The sequence below is a fragment of the Suncus etruscus genome, chromosome 14 (genome assembly GCF_024139225.1).
Source record: "Suncus etruscus isolate mSunEtr1 chromosome 14, mSunEtr1.pri.cur, whole genome shotgun sequence".
In the NCBI taxonomy this organism is placed as follows: Eukaryota; Metazoa; Chordata; class Mammalia; order Eulipotyphla; family Soricidae; genus Suncus; species Suncus etruscus.
This window is the reverse complement of record NC_064861.1, coordinates 43395357-43414023: the sequence shown is the minus strand read 5'-3', so window position 1 is coordinate 43414023 and position 18667 is coordinate 43395357. Positions and strand designations below refer to the sequence as shown.

The window sequence follows — 18667 nt, the reverse complement described above, 5'->3', positions numbered from 1 at the left end:
AGGCTTGAGGGACCATTTGGGATGCTGGGGATTGAACTCAGGTTGGCTGAGTGCAAGGCAAAATTCCTACCTGCTGTGCTACAGCTCTGGCCCCATATAAAAATTTCTGAAGAATGAAGGCTTCATCTGGTATCTATTTACCCACCCATTCTTCTATTTTTCCAGTCATCCATCTATCATCTCTCCTTATCCACATATTACCTACCATAAGGCCAGCCATCACATGTATCATATTTCTTTTTTTATTCCTAGAGAGCAGGAAAATAGAGATTTCTAGAGTGCATTAGAAGTATTCTTAGTCCTGGGTTGGAGAGATAGCATGGAGGTAGGGCATTTGCCTTACATGCAGAAGGACCGTGGTTTGAATCCCAGCATCCCATATGGTCCCCTGAGCCTGCCAGCATAGAGCTAGGAGTAACCCCTGAGCGCTGCCGGGTGTGACCCAAACACACACACACACACACACACATATATATATATATATATATATATATATATATATAAGTCAGGAGTCATATTATATGCTGGTATAGGTCATGCTGAAACTTGTTCTTGTTCCAGCTTCAGGGACGAGTGATCCGCACCCTGCTTACTTTTAAGACTTTTAGGAAGTTTTTCACAGGTTGAAGGGTCATCTTATACGCTGGCAAATACGGTGTATATATATATATATATATATATATATATGTATGTATGTATGTATATATGTGTGTATGTATGTATGTGTATATATATATATTCCTAGTCCTGGGACTGGAGAGAAAGTACAGAGAAGAAGGCTTTTACCTTGATCACAGCTGACCTGGGTTCAGTTCTTGACATTCCATATGACCCTCCGACCCCTGCCAGGAGTAACCCCTGAGCATTTCATGGGTGACTTGAAAATCCAAACTAAAGAGAAAGAAATATTCTTGGTTCTTACAAGATGAGTAACTGAGAAGCTGGTTTCCTTGCCTCTTTGCACTGCTGCTGTCAGTTCCTGCCAGATAATTATAACTAATAATAATTAAAAATTGAAAGTGCTCTAGGCACATACTTAGCATTTGACTCCTTGGCGGAGCTCTCTATGATAGCAGCGTCTTCCTCTTCTCTTCTCCAAAGTCGGCCCCTACTGGACACCCACCACTGCAGAGAGAGTAGGACCAGCAGGGCCTGGAAACACAGCCTGGGGACACTTGACCATGCTATGAGAACTGTCCTTCGCCTAAATTGCTCTCTAGGTTTCCCCTCCCTGATATATTTTATCACAGACATTGATTCTTCTCTGACTCCAGTTTCCTCATCTTTAAAATGACCTGAAATGATAGCACAGCAGGTAGGGTGTTTGCCTTGCATGTAGCTGACCAAGGTTCAATCTTCAGAATCTCATATGGCTCTCTGAGTACTGCCAGGAGTGATTCCTGAGTGAAGCACCAGGAGTAGCCCCTGAGCATTGCTGGATATGCCCCACAATAAAATATTTGGGTCTATCACTTCAGGCTGACATGAGCATCTGTGTCCTTGAAGGACTTTCTGTGATGACTGGGTACATTTCAGGGTCCTACCACTTTTTGTTTCTTTCTTTCTCCACTGGGACAGAACAGCAGAGTTCAGTCCAACACGTCCTGTAGTGTGCAAACCTGGGCTGGCAGTGCTGTGTCCACACTGGGGAGGATGGCCTAGTTTCTTCCCAATACAGCCACTAGACAGCACTGTGACCTTGGGCTGGTCACTCTATGGGCCTCAGTGAATGAGGCCCTGACAGCTTCTTATGGTGGAGTAAAAGGTGAGCGTATCAGGGGTGGCCAGGCCCCCAAAGCATTCAGCATCAGGCAAGACTGAGCATCAGCTGCAATGATAAAAGTAGTCATCACAGACTTGTTCTGGATGCCCAGGGGCTTTTGGGTCACCCCTTCATTAGCTTGTTCCTTCAGTTTAAGCTGCATGAACCTGTGCATAAATACAGTGATTGGTACTCATGAACATGTGGTCCACAGGTGTGGTGCCTGGACCTCCTACATAGGCCATGTGTGGACTTTGTACATGGATCTCATGCATAGACATGGTGCATGGGTCTTGTGTGTGCACCTCACTTTGTGCATAAATGTCACTGTGAACCCTTTGAACAGTTCTCATGCAGGGATGTGCTCAGTGACAGCCACAAGGTTTGCTAGGTGCCTACACAAGGAGAAAGCTTCATCCTTGGTTATATGGCACATCTCCTCAAACTATGCCATGCACCATGGAACACAGCTCACCCTCCGCTCACTGAGACATTGTTCATGAGGAAAGATCCATGAGACACTGCAGGAGCAGACTGGGCTTTGCCCTGACAGTCACCAGGCACCATTTGTCTCACCATGGCTTAGTTCCTCCTGAGTAGTAAACCTTCTTGTTCATTGTCAGTGACTCTGACACAGACACAGGGTATTTGGTGCTCTCTTTGAGCCATGTGGTGGTCTGGAATCCAAGCTTGGTGAAGACAGGAACGGGGGGGGGGGGGGGGGGGGGGGTGGGGGGGGGGGGGGGGGGGGGGGGGGGGAATGGGGGGAATGAAGTCTTCGTTCGTTGTCCTCTGAAATAAAATCAGGACAGCATGACTGTCCTGGTGTGCTTTCTGGGAGCCTCACACCTTCCCTTCCCATGGGTTATCTTTGTGGATTTCTTTTTTTTTTCTTTTTTTTTTTTTTTTTTTTTTTGTGGTTTTTGGGTCACACCCAGCAGTGCTCAGGGCTTATTCCTGGCTCCATGCTCAGAAATCGCTCCTGGCAGGCACGGGGGACCATATGGGACACTGGGATTCGAACCGATGACCTTCTGCATGAAAGGCCTTACCTCCATGCTATCTCTCCAGCCCCCTTTGTGGATTTCTTGAGGATTCCATGATCTCTGTCACAGATGGGTATATTGAGACTCCCAGGGCTACTTGGCTCCTAGAGATGCAGAGCGAGAACAAGAGCAGCTGGTCTCAGCACTTCTGTCCTCAAAGCTGAGACTCTGAGTTCTCAGGTGACTCTCAAGCCCTTTGACCAAAGGCAGGGCCCTGGGTGCAGGTTTGGCCACATGCCTCCCTCTAGGGGTGCAAGGATTCCAGTGGGTTTGTGGTGGCTACCCCAGGTGACTGCAGAAAGGCAAGAGAAAATAGCAGGGTCTAGCTGTACTTGCGCCCTCAAGAGCTCTGCCCACTGAAGCACTGAAGTGTGTGGATGCCCAGGTGGGGACTGGCATACAGGACAGTTCCCTCGAGGCCCAGCTCCTGGAAGAGATGGCACTTGAAATAGGCCTCAGGCTCCCCATCTGCCCATCAGCACCTGTCATTCATGCCCTAGGGCAGGGGTCAACCAACTTTAGAGGGGCACTATGCCACAGTGACAGATGGGCACAGGCATCTGCTGGGAACCTTCAGTGTCAGCTATTATGCACAGAGTTCAGCTCCGTGCCTAGTTGGGACCTATTTGGTCCTAGCCAGGACCAAATGCCTTCAGTAATATTGAGAACTAACACTATGTTTGTGTTACTAGTGTTAGTAACATTAGTTCAGTAACGCTAACATGACAATGCTAAGAATTCTGGGTGCAGTGCTGGTGCAGGTTCCCAGAAACTGGCACTGTGCAAGGCCCTTCCTCTCGTTGACTTAGAAGAGATAGACCAGAGAGATAGTATAATGGGTGAAGTGTTTACCCTGGTTCAATCCACGACCCCACTCATGGTCCCCCAGGCTCAGCAAGAAATAGTCTCTGAGTACAGAGCCAAGAGTAAGTTCTGAGCACCACTGATAGTATCCCTAAAACCAAAGCAAGAGGAGAGACAGAGAGGCAGAGAGAGACAGAGACATAGAGAGACAGAGAGACAGAAAGAACGAGAACCAGCGTAGGTGTCTTGGAGGTGGGGGGAAGACTTACCAACTGGTTCCTGTGTTCTTGGGCTGTGGCCTCTCCTCTTGTTCACTATCCTCACCTGGATGATGGGGTGGGTGTGGGATATGTGTTCAGTAGTGCCCACAGGAGGGCCTGGCTGAGGGTAAGGCTATGTGGGATGAGTGGGTGATGTCCCATTTTGGGGGTGTAGACATCATGTTATGTCTTGAAGCTAGTACAGTGTGGATAGTGTGGAGGGGAGCCTCACTGCAGCTTAGCAGCAGGGCTGTTCAAACGCTCCGGGAGCCCTTTGTATTTGAGTCATTGTCCTGTTGTCCTTGCGACCAGTCTCTGCTCCTACTCTGTGCATCAGGCCAAAGAAAGCCTTGATCCATGATGTCGCCCCTCTATTGTTGACCCCCTCCTTTCTGTAAAACCCAGGAGCTTGTACTCCCTGCTGTAGGCTTTGGGCTGGCCGCTTCTGGGCCATATATTGTGGTCTGGCATGCTAGGGGTACATGACCCCCACTGGCTGGGAGACACAGAAGCGAGTGCTCTCAGTGGAAACCTGGATTGCACTCTGGTCGAGCAGGAACAATTACTCATGACATTTAGGAGGAAATTAATGATCAGAAATGCAAGTTGGCATTTCAGATGCACCCGTCCACAGCCGGACGTCAGCACTCGCAGGAGCGGCGTGGGCAGAGGGAGGAGTCGGCAGAAATTAATTTTGCTGTGTCAATAATGAACATTCGCCGCTTGCTTGGATTCTGAAGTGCAGACAAATCAAATGTGGCCTGGCAGAGATCTAGGAGGTTGCAAAGGACACTCCAGGGAGTAAGGCCTGGATGAAGCCGATGGCCAGGCTGGGGCCTGGTGCAGTGGGCAGGTCATGGTTTTGGGATCAGGTTATTGGGTTGGTTTGGCTATTTGAACCACATCTGGATGTGCTCAGGACTTACTCCTGTCTCTGTGCTCAGGGATCATATGTGATGCTGAGGATGAAATCTGGGTCAGCAGCATGCTAGGCAAGCACCCTGCCCTGTGTGCTAAGTTAAGCACTACTTCTTTTTGTTTGTTTGTTTTGTTTTGTTTTGTTTTTGGGTCACACCCAGCAGCTCTCAGGGGTCACTCCTGGCTCTACACTCAGAAATTGCTCCTGGCAGGCTCGGGAGACCGTATGGGATGCTGGGATTCGAACCACCAACTTTCTGCATGCAAGGCAAATGCCTTACCTCCATGCTATCTCTCCGGCCCCTAAGCAATACTTCTTAGCCGCTGCCTGGCTTCACAAGACCTCCAAGATCTCTGAGTCTTGGTTTGGTTTCAGTAAATGGGGACGGGCGGGTCAAGAAAGTGGCTGAAGAGCTGCTGGGCCCATTTAGGCACAGGGTACGAGCTTAATGAACAGGAGCTGTTATTGACTCGACACATATTTGTCTCATAAATAATATACATAAGATACTGTGTTATGAAAAATATTAATATAGTGTAAAACTGACATGACACAAACCCTATATTTAAAATATACTTGGGGGTTCTCCCAAGTGGTACTCAAGGCACCTTTTGGATTCTCAGCCATCTGGTTTGGGGGTTGAGTGTGGGAGCCTGAGGATGTGGGGCTGTTCTGTTAAAGGGCTGAGAATACTCATGCTACCCTGGTGGTATCAAGGACCTCCAGGACCACACCTGGGCTCAGGTGATGCCAGGGAAGAAGAGGAGATGGGGGTCAGTGCTTGTAAGGTTGTTGCAAGTTAAGCAAGGTCCTTGACACTGTACTCTCTCTCTTGCCCCTTCGCATTCTGATTGTTGTTGCATCTCTTTTTTTGGAGGGGAGGGGGACACACCTGGTGGCACTTAGGGGTTACTCCTGGCTCTGCACTTAGAAATTGCTCCTGGCTCGGAGGACCATATGGGATGTTGGGAATCGAACCCATATTCATTCTGGGTCAGCCGTGTGTAAGACAAATGCCCTACTGCTGTGCACCCCCAGCCCCTTTGTTGTAGCTCTTAAACTTGAAACACCTCCCTCTTGTATTATACTTGAATTAGTTATATTTTTGTTTGTGTGCTACCTGTGCTATTAGAGTATATGACACTTTTAGGATGTTAGAGTTGAGAGATTGAACTTTGTTCTTACACATGTGGGTTTACCTCTAACCCATTCCCTGGCCCCGTTCTTTGTATTTTTAGACATTAAAAAGAGGTCCTCAAACTTTTAAGTTTGAGGCGCCAGTTCACTGTCCCTCAATGCTGGAGAGCTGTACTATAGTTTTTTTTTCTTAAAAAACAACAACTATAAAAACATTCCTATACAACTGCACATATCTTATTTTGAAGTAAAATAATACCAAAATGGGAACAGATACAATATTTAAAATGAAGAACAAGTAAAGTTAAATCACCTTTAACTGCCTGCTTTTGGTGGGCCATAGTTTGAGCACCCCTGCCCGAGACTGAGAGGAGGAGTCGAGAGACAGAGAGAAGGAGGGGAGTCGGAGAGTGGGCCTGGGACAAGTCGGCTGTTAAGCAGGACAGGCAGTGGCGGCAAAAATACACCTAGTGAGCCTAATAAATGTCTTCGGCGGGCTGCATGTGGCCCGTGAGCCATATTTTGAGGACCTCTGCATTAAGACATTCGGTTCTTCCAATATCTCTCAAGACAAAGGCATCGAAACATGGAAAATTCAAGAGAGCCCACCAGTGCCAGACAGTTCCCAGCCTAAATTCTGGCCTCTACACATCTGGCAGCCTTGGCCCACAGGCTGCATTGCAGCTCTCAACTCCACATTACACTGGGGATGCCACTGATGTTAGCATGCTGCCCTGCAGTTCCAGATGTGTAGAGGGAGGGAGGGAGGGAAGGAGAGAAAGAGAGAGAGAGGAGAGAGGGAGAGAGAGAGAGAGGGGAGGGAGAGGAGAGGAGAGAGAGTGAGAGAGAGAGAGAGAGAGAGAGAGAGAGAGAGAGAGAGAGAGAGAGAGAGAGAGAGAGAGAGAGAGAGAGAGAGAGAGAGAACCAGCGTAGGCCTTGGGTGTGGGTGTGGAGTTCGAGCATGTGCAGGGACTGAGGAGCTGCCCACCAGGTAGGAAACAACCAGTGCCAGTGTGAGCTGAGGAAATGCTGGGAGGACACTGGGCAGGAAGGAGTTTTCAGGGAGGAGTGGAGGGGTACTAAGGGTCCTGAAAGAGGCTGCTGTGACCATTGGGTCTGTCAAGTGCTTGGCATGTTTGGGAAGTTGAGTAATTGACTGAAGCTTGGGCCCAGCTTTTGGGCTGAGGTAGGGTCCTAGATTTCTCCAGCATGCGATTGGGAGAGCCTGGTGCGAAGCTCAAGGCTTTTTTATTGAAGCCTGAGATTCTCCTCTAGAGAGGGCTTTCAGGGGTGCTAGCAGCATGGGTGCTTGGCAAGTTGGAGATCCCACTGGTCAAAGAGGAACTCCTCCCTACGCATGTTTTCTGTCTGTGCATAGCTTGTGTGCACCTGTAAATGTGTATGTGAATATATATGTTTGTGGAGTCACCACATGTTGGTATATATGTGGAACTGGGGGGGTATATACAAGTATGTGTAGGTGGGTTGTCAGAAATCTGTGAGTGCATATTTGTGCATGTAGCACTGTGGAGTATGGAGTTTGCATGTGTGTGTGGAGTTTGGGGGTGTTCTTGAGTGTGTCTATGTGGGTGTCCTTGAGTATATGACCTAGTGTCTCTATGTTTGGGGTATATGTTTGGAGATCAAGCATGAAGGTTTCTGTGGGAAAAGCCACTTGTTGCCTGGCAGCGTGCCTCCTGCTTCCCATGCTACCCTCTCTGGCCTGTCTACAAGTGGTATGGGCAGTGTGGGGGTACTCTGATTTAGGGCAAGATGGGGTACAAATGAGTCCCAAGTGGCTAAGCCTGCCAGAGGAGGAGAGAATCAGCAGAGCCAGGGTCAGGACATTGACCTGGCCCCACAGGTTGAGAGGATCAGCGCTGGAGCCCATGGGTGGACCATGGAACCTGTGTGTGGGGTGGTCCAGTGGATATCACCTCTGCTAGTCCTTCCAGGACATCAGAGCTTTGCCAAAGCCCATGGGCCTCTAGGCTGGGACCCTGAGTGATCCCCGCTTCAGGGAGGATTTGTCCAGTACGAGCACAGACCCCAAAGCATGGGGCACTGTGTGGACATCCAAAGCAGTGATTTTGGGGTTCTGGGGAGGGTGTTATAACCCCCTGGGGTGCAGGAACATCCTGGGGGGCCTGGCCACAGTCTCAGGTACACTTAAACAAAGTCCTTCAGGGTTGCTGCAGACTATGTTTAGAGGGTTGGGAGCCTGTGGGGACCCTTGCCCTGGGCAGTCCATTGTGGGATACTACTGCTACCCCTGTCCTAACCCATAGCCTCTGCACCTACCCTGAGCTCAGCTCTGCCCTGCTGTACCCTTATCTCTTCCTGCGCCTCAGTGTCCAGGATGAGCTCAGTACCTCATGCCCCACTTCTGCACCCCTAGCCCTGGGCCGAGCCCTGTGCTGCTCTCCCGGACACCTGGCACTAAGCCCTGCATGTCTGAAGGATTTGTGAGACCAACTGTCCCAGCACCCAATTTAGTGCTGATGGCATTAGGACACCCATCATCCCCCTGAATGGGTAAAGGCCAGTGTGGGGCCCCAATCCAGCAGGGCCTCAGTCCACAGCAGGGAGCTGGTGGCAATTTGGTTCACTTGCCAATTCTGTCTCCTTAGTTCTTCGTTCCCAGCCTGGCAAACACCCCCATGCCCCAGGGCCCACCCTCCAGGTACCCCCTCTTCTTAGAAACAGCCCCAGCCAGTAAGCCACCCTAGATTGGCCCTTCATCTGTGGACAGCGGGCTGGTCCCCCTGCCCCCTTGCCCATCTGGCACCCAGGTATGTCGGGCCAGCCTGGGGCCTGTTTGTGTTCTACATTAAGGCTGCCTATTCCTCCTGGCGCTCTTTTGAGCTGCCTTGTTTTGTTGGGTGACTCTGAGCGCAGCCTGTTTATGGGCCAGGATCCTAATCGAAGCTCCGTCTCCCTCCTAATAACCAGCTGTCCCCCGGGGCCCCTCCCAGGCGCAGCCGTGCAGAGCCAGCCCCAAGGGAGCCTGCAGGGCTTTCTCCTGATTTTTTTTTTTTTTAACAACAGTATTTTCTCCTACATTTTTCAGCCAAGGAAGATGTTTTCCTACTGTGCCCGGAGAGCTGGCTGCTACCAGGCCACCTGCTTTGGGCTTTTGTGTCATGGGTGCTGCTGGCAGAAGAGTGGATTGGAGAAGGAGGCTCCCAGGAAGTGTGGAGGTCACTGAGCTGCCACTGGGGGTCACCGGGCCACTCACAGCTGGTTGATGCCCCAAAGCCAGCCGTGCCACCCCCTCAAAGTCAGAGTCCCCTACCAGGCAGGCCTGGCTGCTTACTTGCTTTGCATCTTGGTGCTCACCAGGACAGATGCTGGCCTGCCTGTTAGAAAGACAAGACCTGGAGGGTCCCCCATGTCGCCTCAAGCACACAGGGGCTGCCTATGCCTGGCAGGGTATTTTGGGCTTTGTCCCCAGCAGGATCCCCCAGGCTCTGATCTTGGGCCAGGGTGCCGCTTGCACCCTGCCAACTGTTCCCTGTCATGTGTGTAATGGGGCACAGGGTGGGGGGGTGGGGGTACACCGTGTCCACATCCTGGCCCCCCGGGAGTGGCCACAGCACTGACGGTTGGTCCAGGGAACCCTAGCCATCACTCACTCCTAATTTTAACGACGTGCATTAGCTAAATTGCGTTCTGAGTGTTCATTCAGCGCTGTTTATGGTGTGCTCTCGGGTGCGCTTACCGTTTGTCAGAAGTGCAAACCAGCGAACATACGAGCCTTTAAGACAGGCCATCTGTTCGTCTTAGACCCTTGGACGATTGTCAAACGCTTCTAAAAATAAGTGCTCACTCGCAGAGTGGGGCCACCCAGGTGCACCGCAGCAGAGCGGGAAGTGGGGCTGCTGCGTTGTGGTGCCGCCCCAAAGGGAAAGAGGTAACGCTCGTGTCGGAGAGGAGGGTCTTGGGACGCGGAGGAAGAAGGAGAGGCAGAACGCCCTGCTGATTCGCCTTTTTTTGGCTGAGGTGTGAGCGCCTCCCTACTCCTTGCCTCTTGTGTCACTCCAGAGCTTGCATACCTTCGATGGCTCCCCATGGCCCAGATTTAAGGGCAAGCTGCCTCGTCTGGCGTCTCGGCGCCTCATCAATAAGACCCCCGCTTTCCTTTCCAGGCTGGTCTCCATGGCGCATACCCTGCGCTTCTGCCAACCTGAATTATTCATTGTTCTCCGACATATGCTGCACTTTTCACATCTCCCAGGCTGCACAGCGCTGTGAAACATGTGCTCCACCGGGCTGCATGGGGCAGCCTGGTGCCCTGGGCAGCCGCCTGACCTCACCCGGCCTCAGTTTTCCCATCTGTGAAATAGGATGATCACCAGAGAATGTCACTCTCTAAGGACGGGCTTTCCAGAGCTTATGTCGGTAAAGGGTGGAGCACTGTGAGCTCAGGTGCTTTGACAGCTTTGCTCTTGGCATTTCCACAATGCTGTCTCCTGGTCTTTCCTCTCCCAAGAGCTGTGTGTGTGTTGTGTTGTGTGGGGAGGGATATGTGCGTATGTGTGCATGAGTGTGTGGGGTGCGTGTACCAGTGTGTGCATGTGAGCTTGTGTGTGGGTGAGTTCACCTGATATGAGTGGAGTGTGGGATGTGGGGTGTGTCTTGTACTCAGCAGCCATCTGTCCAGGCCAGTGTGCAGGATAGCTTCTTCCGGACTCTGTTCACGGTCCCCACACTGTCCTCTTTTCCTGAGTACAGGTGGTCAGGGCTGGGCCTGTGAGGGATCAGTGAACAAGCTCCTGAACATAACTGAGTGCCCTGAAAGTGCTCTCTTCTCTGGAAGCCTCTATGGGAAGGCAGGTTTTCCAGGTTCCATTCTGGATCCTTCCAGGTGAAGCCCATCTCCCAGCACCCTGTGGCTGAGGCCCATGAGAGAAAGGGGCTGCCACAGCCTCCCCCTGACACTGAGCCAGAGAAGCATGGCATGTAGTTGAAAGGTCTGCAGGGGACCCTCTGAGTGTGGAGAACTAAGCCTCAGTTTGTAAGTACTAGGATGAGTTCCAGCTCTAGATCAGAGGAGGCCTTGGCCATTCTGTCCCCTCACAGGGGCCCAGGGCTCCTGGGAAGGGTATGGGCTCCCCATTGTCTGCCAGTGTACAGTGGCAGTGTGAGGGCAGGAACCAGAAAATGCTGTGGGAGACCCATGCTCAGCTCCTCCTTCCCCACACACCACCACACACACTAACCCACATGAAGGGTCACATTTTCTAGGAGATTGGTTGAGGTTTGAGTCCCACTGAGCTCCCAGACAGGAAAGGCAGTTCTTATTCTACAAACGGACAGTTCCATTTGTAGAGATCCACAGAAAATAATGCACACGGTGAGAGGTACAAGAATGGGTTCAGGAAATCCAGTACTCAAGCAAGGAATGCAAACCACGCAAGCTTTCTGCTCCTAGAATGGAGCACACCTCAGTGGAAGAAGACAGAAGAATGAGCCACTGCCTTCCTCAGACTCCTGCTTTTTTTTGGGGGGGGGGAGGGTCACACCCGGCAGCGCTCAGGGGTTACTCCTGGCTCTACACTCAGAAATCGCTCCTGGCAGGCTTGGAGGACCATATGGGATGCCGGAATTCAAACCAACGTCCTTCTGCATGCAAGGCAAACGCCTTACCTCTATGCTATCTCTATGGCCCCAGATCCCTGCTTTTAGTGACAAGAATCAGGTCCCACCCTAGGTTGGGAGCAGAATACCAAGTATAGGATAATCCAATATACCATCACCAGATCACACCCTAGGATGAGTACAATTATTGATTAGGTTAGGATCAGTAACCCAACAGCCACACACACTAACACACACTAAACCCTCACTATCCCCCACACACTGACCCCCCCACTAATCCACAGCCACCACCACACCACACTAACCGACATATACCCACACTCTAACACACACACTAAACCCCCTCTAGCCCTCAGACACATCACCAAACTATACGAACCCCCACACCACCATGCTATCACACACTAATTCCCCACTAACCCACACATACTACCACACTAATATATATACCATACACACTAACTCCCTCCAACTCATACATACCACCACAGCCACACTAGCCCACATATCCCACGTGTATATTTACACACTAACCTATGCATACCATTACACATACATACTGATCTATGTACACAGTAACCTTACATATCACACACACACAGCAACCCACACATACTAACCACACACTACCCCCAACATATTGCACATATGACCCCACAAACTACCCTACACACACCACCCACATACACTGCCCCACACTACTACTACTATGATGACGACGACTGCTGCTGCTACTACTCTGTAGGAAGAGCATGTGATGAACTCAGTACTAGGCTGTGGTGGGTTTGAAGGTAAACCTGCATCAGGCTCCCCTTTACTGGGCATGGCCATGGAGGTCCTATCAGCCCTCAGCACATACCGAAGGAAGAGGGAGAAGAGGCCCAGCCCAACAGACCTCACCTGTACCACTGGAAACCCAGACCATGTGTAGTCCCTGGTGTCCTGCCGAGACCACAGCCCTTGTCTCTCCCTCCCTCGCTGCCCAAGGAAGAATCGTTTCAGCTTAGAGGACGGGTCATCAGCTTCTGTCTCAGGGCCTCTGGTGAGGAGTCTCCGTGGGCCACCCTCTCTGAAGACCAGAGGTCAGACTGGCTCTATGACTCGTCTTGTTGGGGTCAAGTGGCATCTCATGCATTTCAAGGAGATACGGAGCCATGCAAATTTGTAAAAACGATGATTTATTTCTTTCTGGTGCCAGGGTGAAACCAGGGCCAATGCTAAGGAACCCCAGAGCAAAGACCCAGAACCATTACTTAAGCAATGTTTTTATAGAGCACTTTGTCCAAAGGGACAGCATATGTCATGGAAGTAGTATTCCATTTGTGACATATTACTTAGGAATACAGCACAACTCAGTTAAAAGAAAGAGATATTTAGCAAACAAAGACAATCATTAAAACAACAGACCACCACTAAAAGTTACACAGACAATTGCTAAAACTTAACAGACCACCACTAAAAGTTACATTTTTTATCCTACAGAAAAATATTAAACTTAAGGTTACATTTCTTTACCTTAAAGGCTGAAGGTGGGGGTGGCCGCCTTACTCCACCTTACTGAAAGTTTTGCAAGCAAAGATAACAGAAAGCATGAGCAAATTGAGCATATACTGCCCTCCTTGAGTACAGCCAGGTTCTTATCTCTTGGCCAATGCTAGCCTGTGGCTCTGAAGGTCACGAAACAGGACGCCTTGTAAGCTTAGGGAAACTTCAAACTTAAACTATACGCACTTATAAGAAGCAAAAACTTCTTGTCTCTTTTATTCTGGTGGCAGAGCTGGGCTCAAACCTAGACCTCAGCTCAGGGAGACCTCTGCCTGCTAGGGGTGCTATCAGCTTAGCATGAAGGAACCCCTACAGGGCAATGTCAGAGCTGTTTCCAGAGGCTACACATCCCCACCTGTTCCACCTTGTTTCCTTCTCGTGACTCATCCACTATTTCCCTGCCTTGCCAAGAAACCTGCTTTAAGGCACCTTCCGCAGCCATAATGGCCCAGGCAGATGAGTCCAAGGTGAGGAAGAGACCCGCAGGCAACTGCACAGACCGTCCAGGTCCTGAGTAACACGTTCAGCTCCTCCTTGGTGTCACTGGAGACCAAAGCCTGAAGAAGAAACCAGGGATGTGGACTGAGGGGCACCCACTATGAGGTGCATGTGTGAGTGTATATGGCGCATATGTGGGGGGTATGGAAGCATGAGGTAGTGTATGTCGGGGTGTGCATGCAGTTGTGTGGGATGTGCTCATGAGTGTGGGGGCACAGACATGAGTTGAGTCAGGGCTACTGGGTGATGCCGGACTCACCTGGCCCACCCAGTGTCCATTGGTAGGTGTCCAGCAGGTTCTGCGTGCTTGTGGTGTAGTGCATGGTCAGTCTTGGTGGCTGGGTATTTATTTAAGCTGCAGTGGTGCCTTGTCCCGCCTCATGTGGTGTGGCCACAGAAAGATGGAGTTACAGCCAGGATGTGACTCAAGTGTGACTTGGCTCTTTCCTGATGGCACCTACTGGGACACACAATGCTCTAGGCCCCTCACCCTTGCCTGTGGATGCCATGTCCCCAGGGCACGTGGCCCAGTGATGGGGCACAGGGACTCACAGAGCGGATGGCTCTCAGCCTGAAACCTGTGCTTTCCCCCATTTTATTTTCTCACCTGCTTCCGGGCCTACACCTGCATCTCCCTGGCAGACAGAGGTCGCATGGCTGCCAGGCCTCCCCTCTTGGCGCTTCCAGGCTCCCCCACGCCCACCCTGGCCTTTATAGCGCCAAGAAGTGCTTATCTGCGGGGTCGGCAGCGTCTTTAGAAACCGATTTTCTTCCTTTCTCTGAAGGGGCTAAATATAGCAAAGGCATAAACAGAGAAACAGACATTAAGGCAGATGCCCTTGTGAGCAGTGCATGGGGCAGAGGGCAGGCTCGGGGGCCTCTCAATGAGGCCCGGAGACACCGCGGGTCAGGGTCATGAGGCTGTGCTGATGGACTTTGCTGGGTGCTCCCATGCATGTGTGGGTTAACTGGTAAGTCTGGATGTCTCCCCTGTCCCTTGCCCTTCTATGATGGCTTCCTCACCAAGCACCAGGATTCCTCAGCACCCCACACATATCCTGCATACATGTATGCTGGCCTCAGCCCTTCTCCCCATGTACCATCCACTTGCATAAATGTTTGGTGTCTGTGTTCTCACATGCCACTGTTCCCCTCTTGGACCTACCCAGGGGTGGTCCCTCCATGGTGCCCAGTCCAGAGCAAAAGCTTCAGAGCATTCAGTACTGAGGGAATTCAGTGTCTGCCCCCAGGTTCATACCTGCAGACTCTGGGCCTGGAGAACCCCATCTTACCACACCCTCGAGGAGTCTTTCTAGAGTTGGCTGAAGACCTCGTTGCTACAGTAGCTTCAGGGCAACCTTAGTCCCATTATTTTAAGTGGTGGGCTTTAGTGCTGGCCAGTGTCTCTGGGCTCCCAGATAGCCAGCCTGGACACCACCATGTGGTGTCTGCTAATGGGGGTGGTCCATCCTGGAGGGTTTGTGGGAGGTTGAAATCATGTTGTTTGCTATCTATGGAGTCAACTCCACCTCCAGGGGCATCAGAGCCCCTGATCATCCTTGCTGGGGTCATCCCCATGGTACCAGCTTGTGCCCAGCTCATCTTGACCCCCTGGTCCGTACTTCCCCTGCCCTGTACAATGCCCACTCCCCTTTCCACAAATCGGCTTCCTACCCACATGCTGTTCATTTATTTATCCTTCTATGGATTCATTCAAAAATATTTATTCAGTGTCAACTTTGTGCCAAGCCCCGGGAGCCCTAATCCGAGAACAGGAAAAGTGCTGTGCTTGTTTACCTCCCTGAGCCCCTCCTCATCCTCCCCAGCCCCTGGGTCTATAGGCTGACCATGACAGGGTGGCCAGGGAGACTGTTCTGTCAGCCAGGCACTTAGAGCATTAGTACAGGGGCTGGTCCCCCAGTGCATGTCGAAGTGGAGCTGCTGATGTAGAGGAGAGGAAGTTGCCTTGAGCCTGGAGAAGCTGCAGGGGTGGGAAGCAGCCATACGCCCTGGGGAGGGAAGAAGAGGCACTGTAAGAGCTAGTGTGTGTGTGTGTGTGTGTGTGTGTGTGTGTGTGTGTGTGTGTGTGTGCGCGCGCGGGGGGGGGGGGAGTTTCATGCCCTGGGGTCCAGCTGCCTGTCTGTTTGGCACAACTGCAGAGCAAGGTGCATGGCTGGGGAGGCTGTTACCATGGAAACCACTGCTTCCCTGTGTGGCCTCAGAACCTGCCTTGTGCCTCTGGGTCTATGGCACCCCCAGTGAGGGCCCAGCCACATTGTAGAGTTTGTGCTGGCGACGGGGAAGGGAACAGGACTGGGTCCTGATGCTTCTCCTCCAGTCCCAGGCTCTCCCATGCCTGTTCGAGTTTTGGACCTGCCAGCACTGAGTGACCAGCCCAGCCATCAGGCCTGTTCCCCGGTAGCACTGAGCTTTCTTTTATAAGGCTGCTGTGAGGCTCCATAGAGACGTGTCGTCACAGCACAGAGCATGAGGCCTAAGGATGGTAGAACTGCGGGGCTCTGGGCATTTGCTTTGTGTGCAGAGCTACCTCTCCCTGGAACCTGCGGAGGCTGGGTGACATGCCCATGCTGTAGCAGTGCCCATGGTTGAAGGGGCTGCCACAGGGGCCCTGGCCTCAGGCCTCCAGCAGAGAGGCTGGCATCTGCTCTGGCCCTCAAGGCCCAGGTCTGGTGCCACATCTGACCTCTGGTGGTCATCAGCAGAGCTGCAGGCCACAGCTCCTGGCCCTGAGTCCCAAGTGGTCTATGATGCCTTGACATGGGGAGGCGGATGTATCCTAAGAACCTACTCCCTGTGGTTGGGGTGAGATCCAGTGTTGCCCTTAAACTGGGCTGTCCTGCCCAGGATAGGTTTTTCTGCCGTTTTCTCCAGTTGTCCTGAGGTGAGGTTGGACAGAACCCGAGGCTTGGATGAGATTGGTCTGGATTTGGAGTGCGGACTACTGAAAAGAAACAAAACGACTGTCGCTTCTTAGAAGCCAAGTCCCACCCCCGGCCGCAGGCTTCTGGCGCCAGTGAATGCGGCTCCACACAGCCGGCCTGCTCCTGCATGGGTTGGCACGAGGGAGCAAGTGCCGTGGGCTATGACAGGAGGGGGCGCTTGCCCAGAGGCCCCACCTGGGCCCTCGGCTCCCAGACAGGTTCAGCGGTTAGGACCAACTACATGGTGCCCTTTTGGCCCTTGCACTGCCTCAGGACTGTGCCCCCCACCCTGCAGCACCCTCCCTACCAGGCGACCCTCTCCTGCCCAGCCATGCCGCCCATAGCCCCAGCACGTCGGTGCCACGCTGGTGTTTCTTGGCCGGAGAAGCGCACAGCACATCTGTTGTCTCCCTCCACTAGGCTCAGAGCAGCTCCAGGGAAGGACCGAGAGGAAGATGGGGGAAACCTGCAGGCGATCAGATATAATTTCCTCCCCAGCATTAGAGCGAACAGGGGTGGGGGGGAGGGAGTGAACTGGGCTGTTTTCCACTCCCACACCGCCCGCCTGTCCCCCGCTGCCTCCTTCTAGCCAGTGCCCGTGGCAAGACCGGAATGGTCTGAAGAAATTGTGTAGGAAGCCCAGGTTGGCAGCCACAGGAACCTCTCCCCAAGCCCCACGCCAATGTGGCATCTTGGCAGCTGCGTCCCCAGAGCACTTTCTCCATGTTGCATTTTGTTTTCTAATTGAGTCGCTTTTCTGTGGCTCTCGGTGTCCGGGCGCTGAGTGGGAGGGGACAGGCTTGCTCCCCATTCTTCTGCCCTCATGCGTGTCTCCTTTCTTCGCCTTTGCAGAACCACACGATGAGCCAGCACGCACAGTGAGGGACCGCGCGACAGGACACCTCTCCGCAGAAGGCTTGCCGGAGACGCCGTGGGGAGGGCCATTTGAACATTACATCCAATCAAAGTGTCATTTGCAACCCAGATGTAAAACTCTAATGATTTGGCCATGAGGCGCTGCTATTATAAGCAGCTGGAAATGAATATTAATGGCAGAGATTAAAAGTATTCCATGCTCAGTATTTTTTATTGTCCTGCTACAGCTAGTGTGCTTTTAGAGTTTCCGCCGCAGACTACATTTCTAGAGTTAGAGAACCTGCTTTTTGAGGCTGTTGTCCTTTGTTCCTTCATGTATTATATTGATAGTTTTTAAAAAATGAATTAGTGTGATATTTTTTTTGCTTCTTTTTTTTTTTTTCTTTCTTGTTTTCCTCCCTCCCACCCCTCCCCTCTTTGGTTAACTACTTTTTAATTGCAATTCTAGGTAATTGTGCATTGTGATGTGATTGCTTGGCTATTGTCTGAATATTTCCTTCTAATTTTTTAATTAAAGACTAATGCTTTGATTGGATTTGCCAGTTCACCGGACAGTGATTAAAACTATGTAATGAATATAATCGGTTTCAGTGCAACTGGATGGTCTGCTTTTAAATGTGACTTAATCTGACTGCAGTTACTAGTACAGTTCAATAAAGGGAATCCATGCGATCAGCATCCGGCTGCCTGCTTCTCTCCTCCCCAGCCTGGAGCTGAGGGTGGGGGCTATCGTCACCTATGGCTCAGAGGTACCCTGCAGTGTCAGCGTCCCTGGGGAGGAGGAGCAAGAACACACACACACACACACACACACACACACACACATCCAGTCGGGCCTTGGCTAGGTGTAAAGATGAAAAACTCCAATAGTCTTGTCTGCATGTGGAATCAGAGACATGAGGGCCGGCAGCTTGCATACTCGCTCTCTTGCTTTCCTCCTCAAAGAGACTTCTGAAAGCCAAGAGTGGGTGGCACAGTCACCCTTCCTGCTCTACATTCTTGGCAGGCCCAGGCAGTGTAGGCGCCCTGTGAGAGAGCCAGGTTTCCATCACTCACCTCAGGGGGACATGAGACCCACAGCTCAGCCCAGCCCAAAATGGGGCAAATGAGGTTGAAGTCCCAAAGCCCCACTCCTAGACAGGCATTGAGATCAAGTGTCTGCCAGGTGCCTGACCCTCACCACCTCGTTGTCCTAATGCCCCAGAGCCCATTGTCTCAGGCTGGAGCCTTGGCCTCCCCCCAAAAGTCCCATGATGTGGCCCCGTCCTGCCAGTCAG

At 51.7% G+C, this 18667-nt stretch overlaps 1 protein-coding gene across 3 annotated transcripts in view; it reads left to right on the top strand.

The window, feature by feature from the left end:
- Positions 1–18068, top strand: part of ZNF423 (zinc finger protein 423) — a 331572-nt gene extending 313504 nt beyond the window's left edge. For all 3 annotated transcript variants that reach the window (XM_049786054.1, XM_049786056.1, XM_049786055.1), the window contains one exon: positions 17367–18068. In XM_049786054.1, coding sequence (XP_049642011.1) covers positions 17367–17396 — 30 coding nt within the window. In that variant the 3' untranslated portion in view covers positions 17397–18068. The remainder of the gene's footprint in view (positions 1–17366) is intronic.
- Positions 18069–18667: the final 599 nt, after the last annotated feature.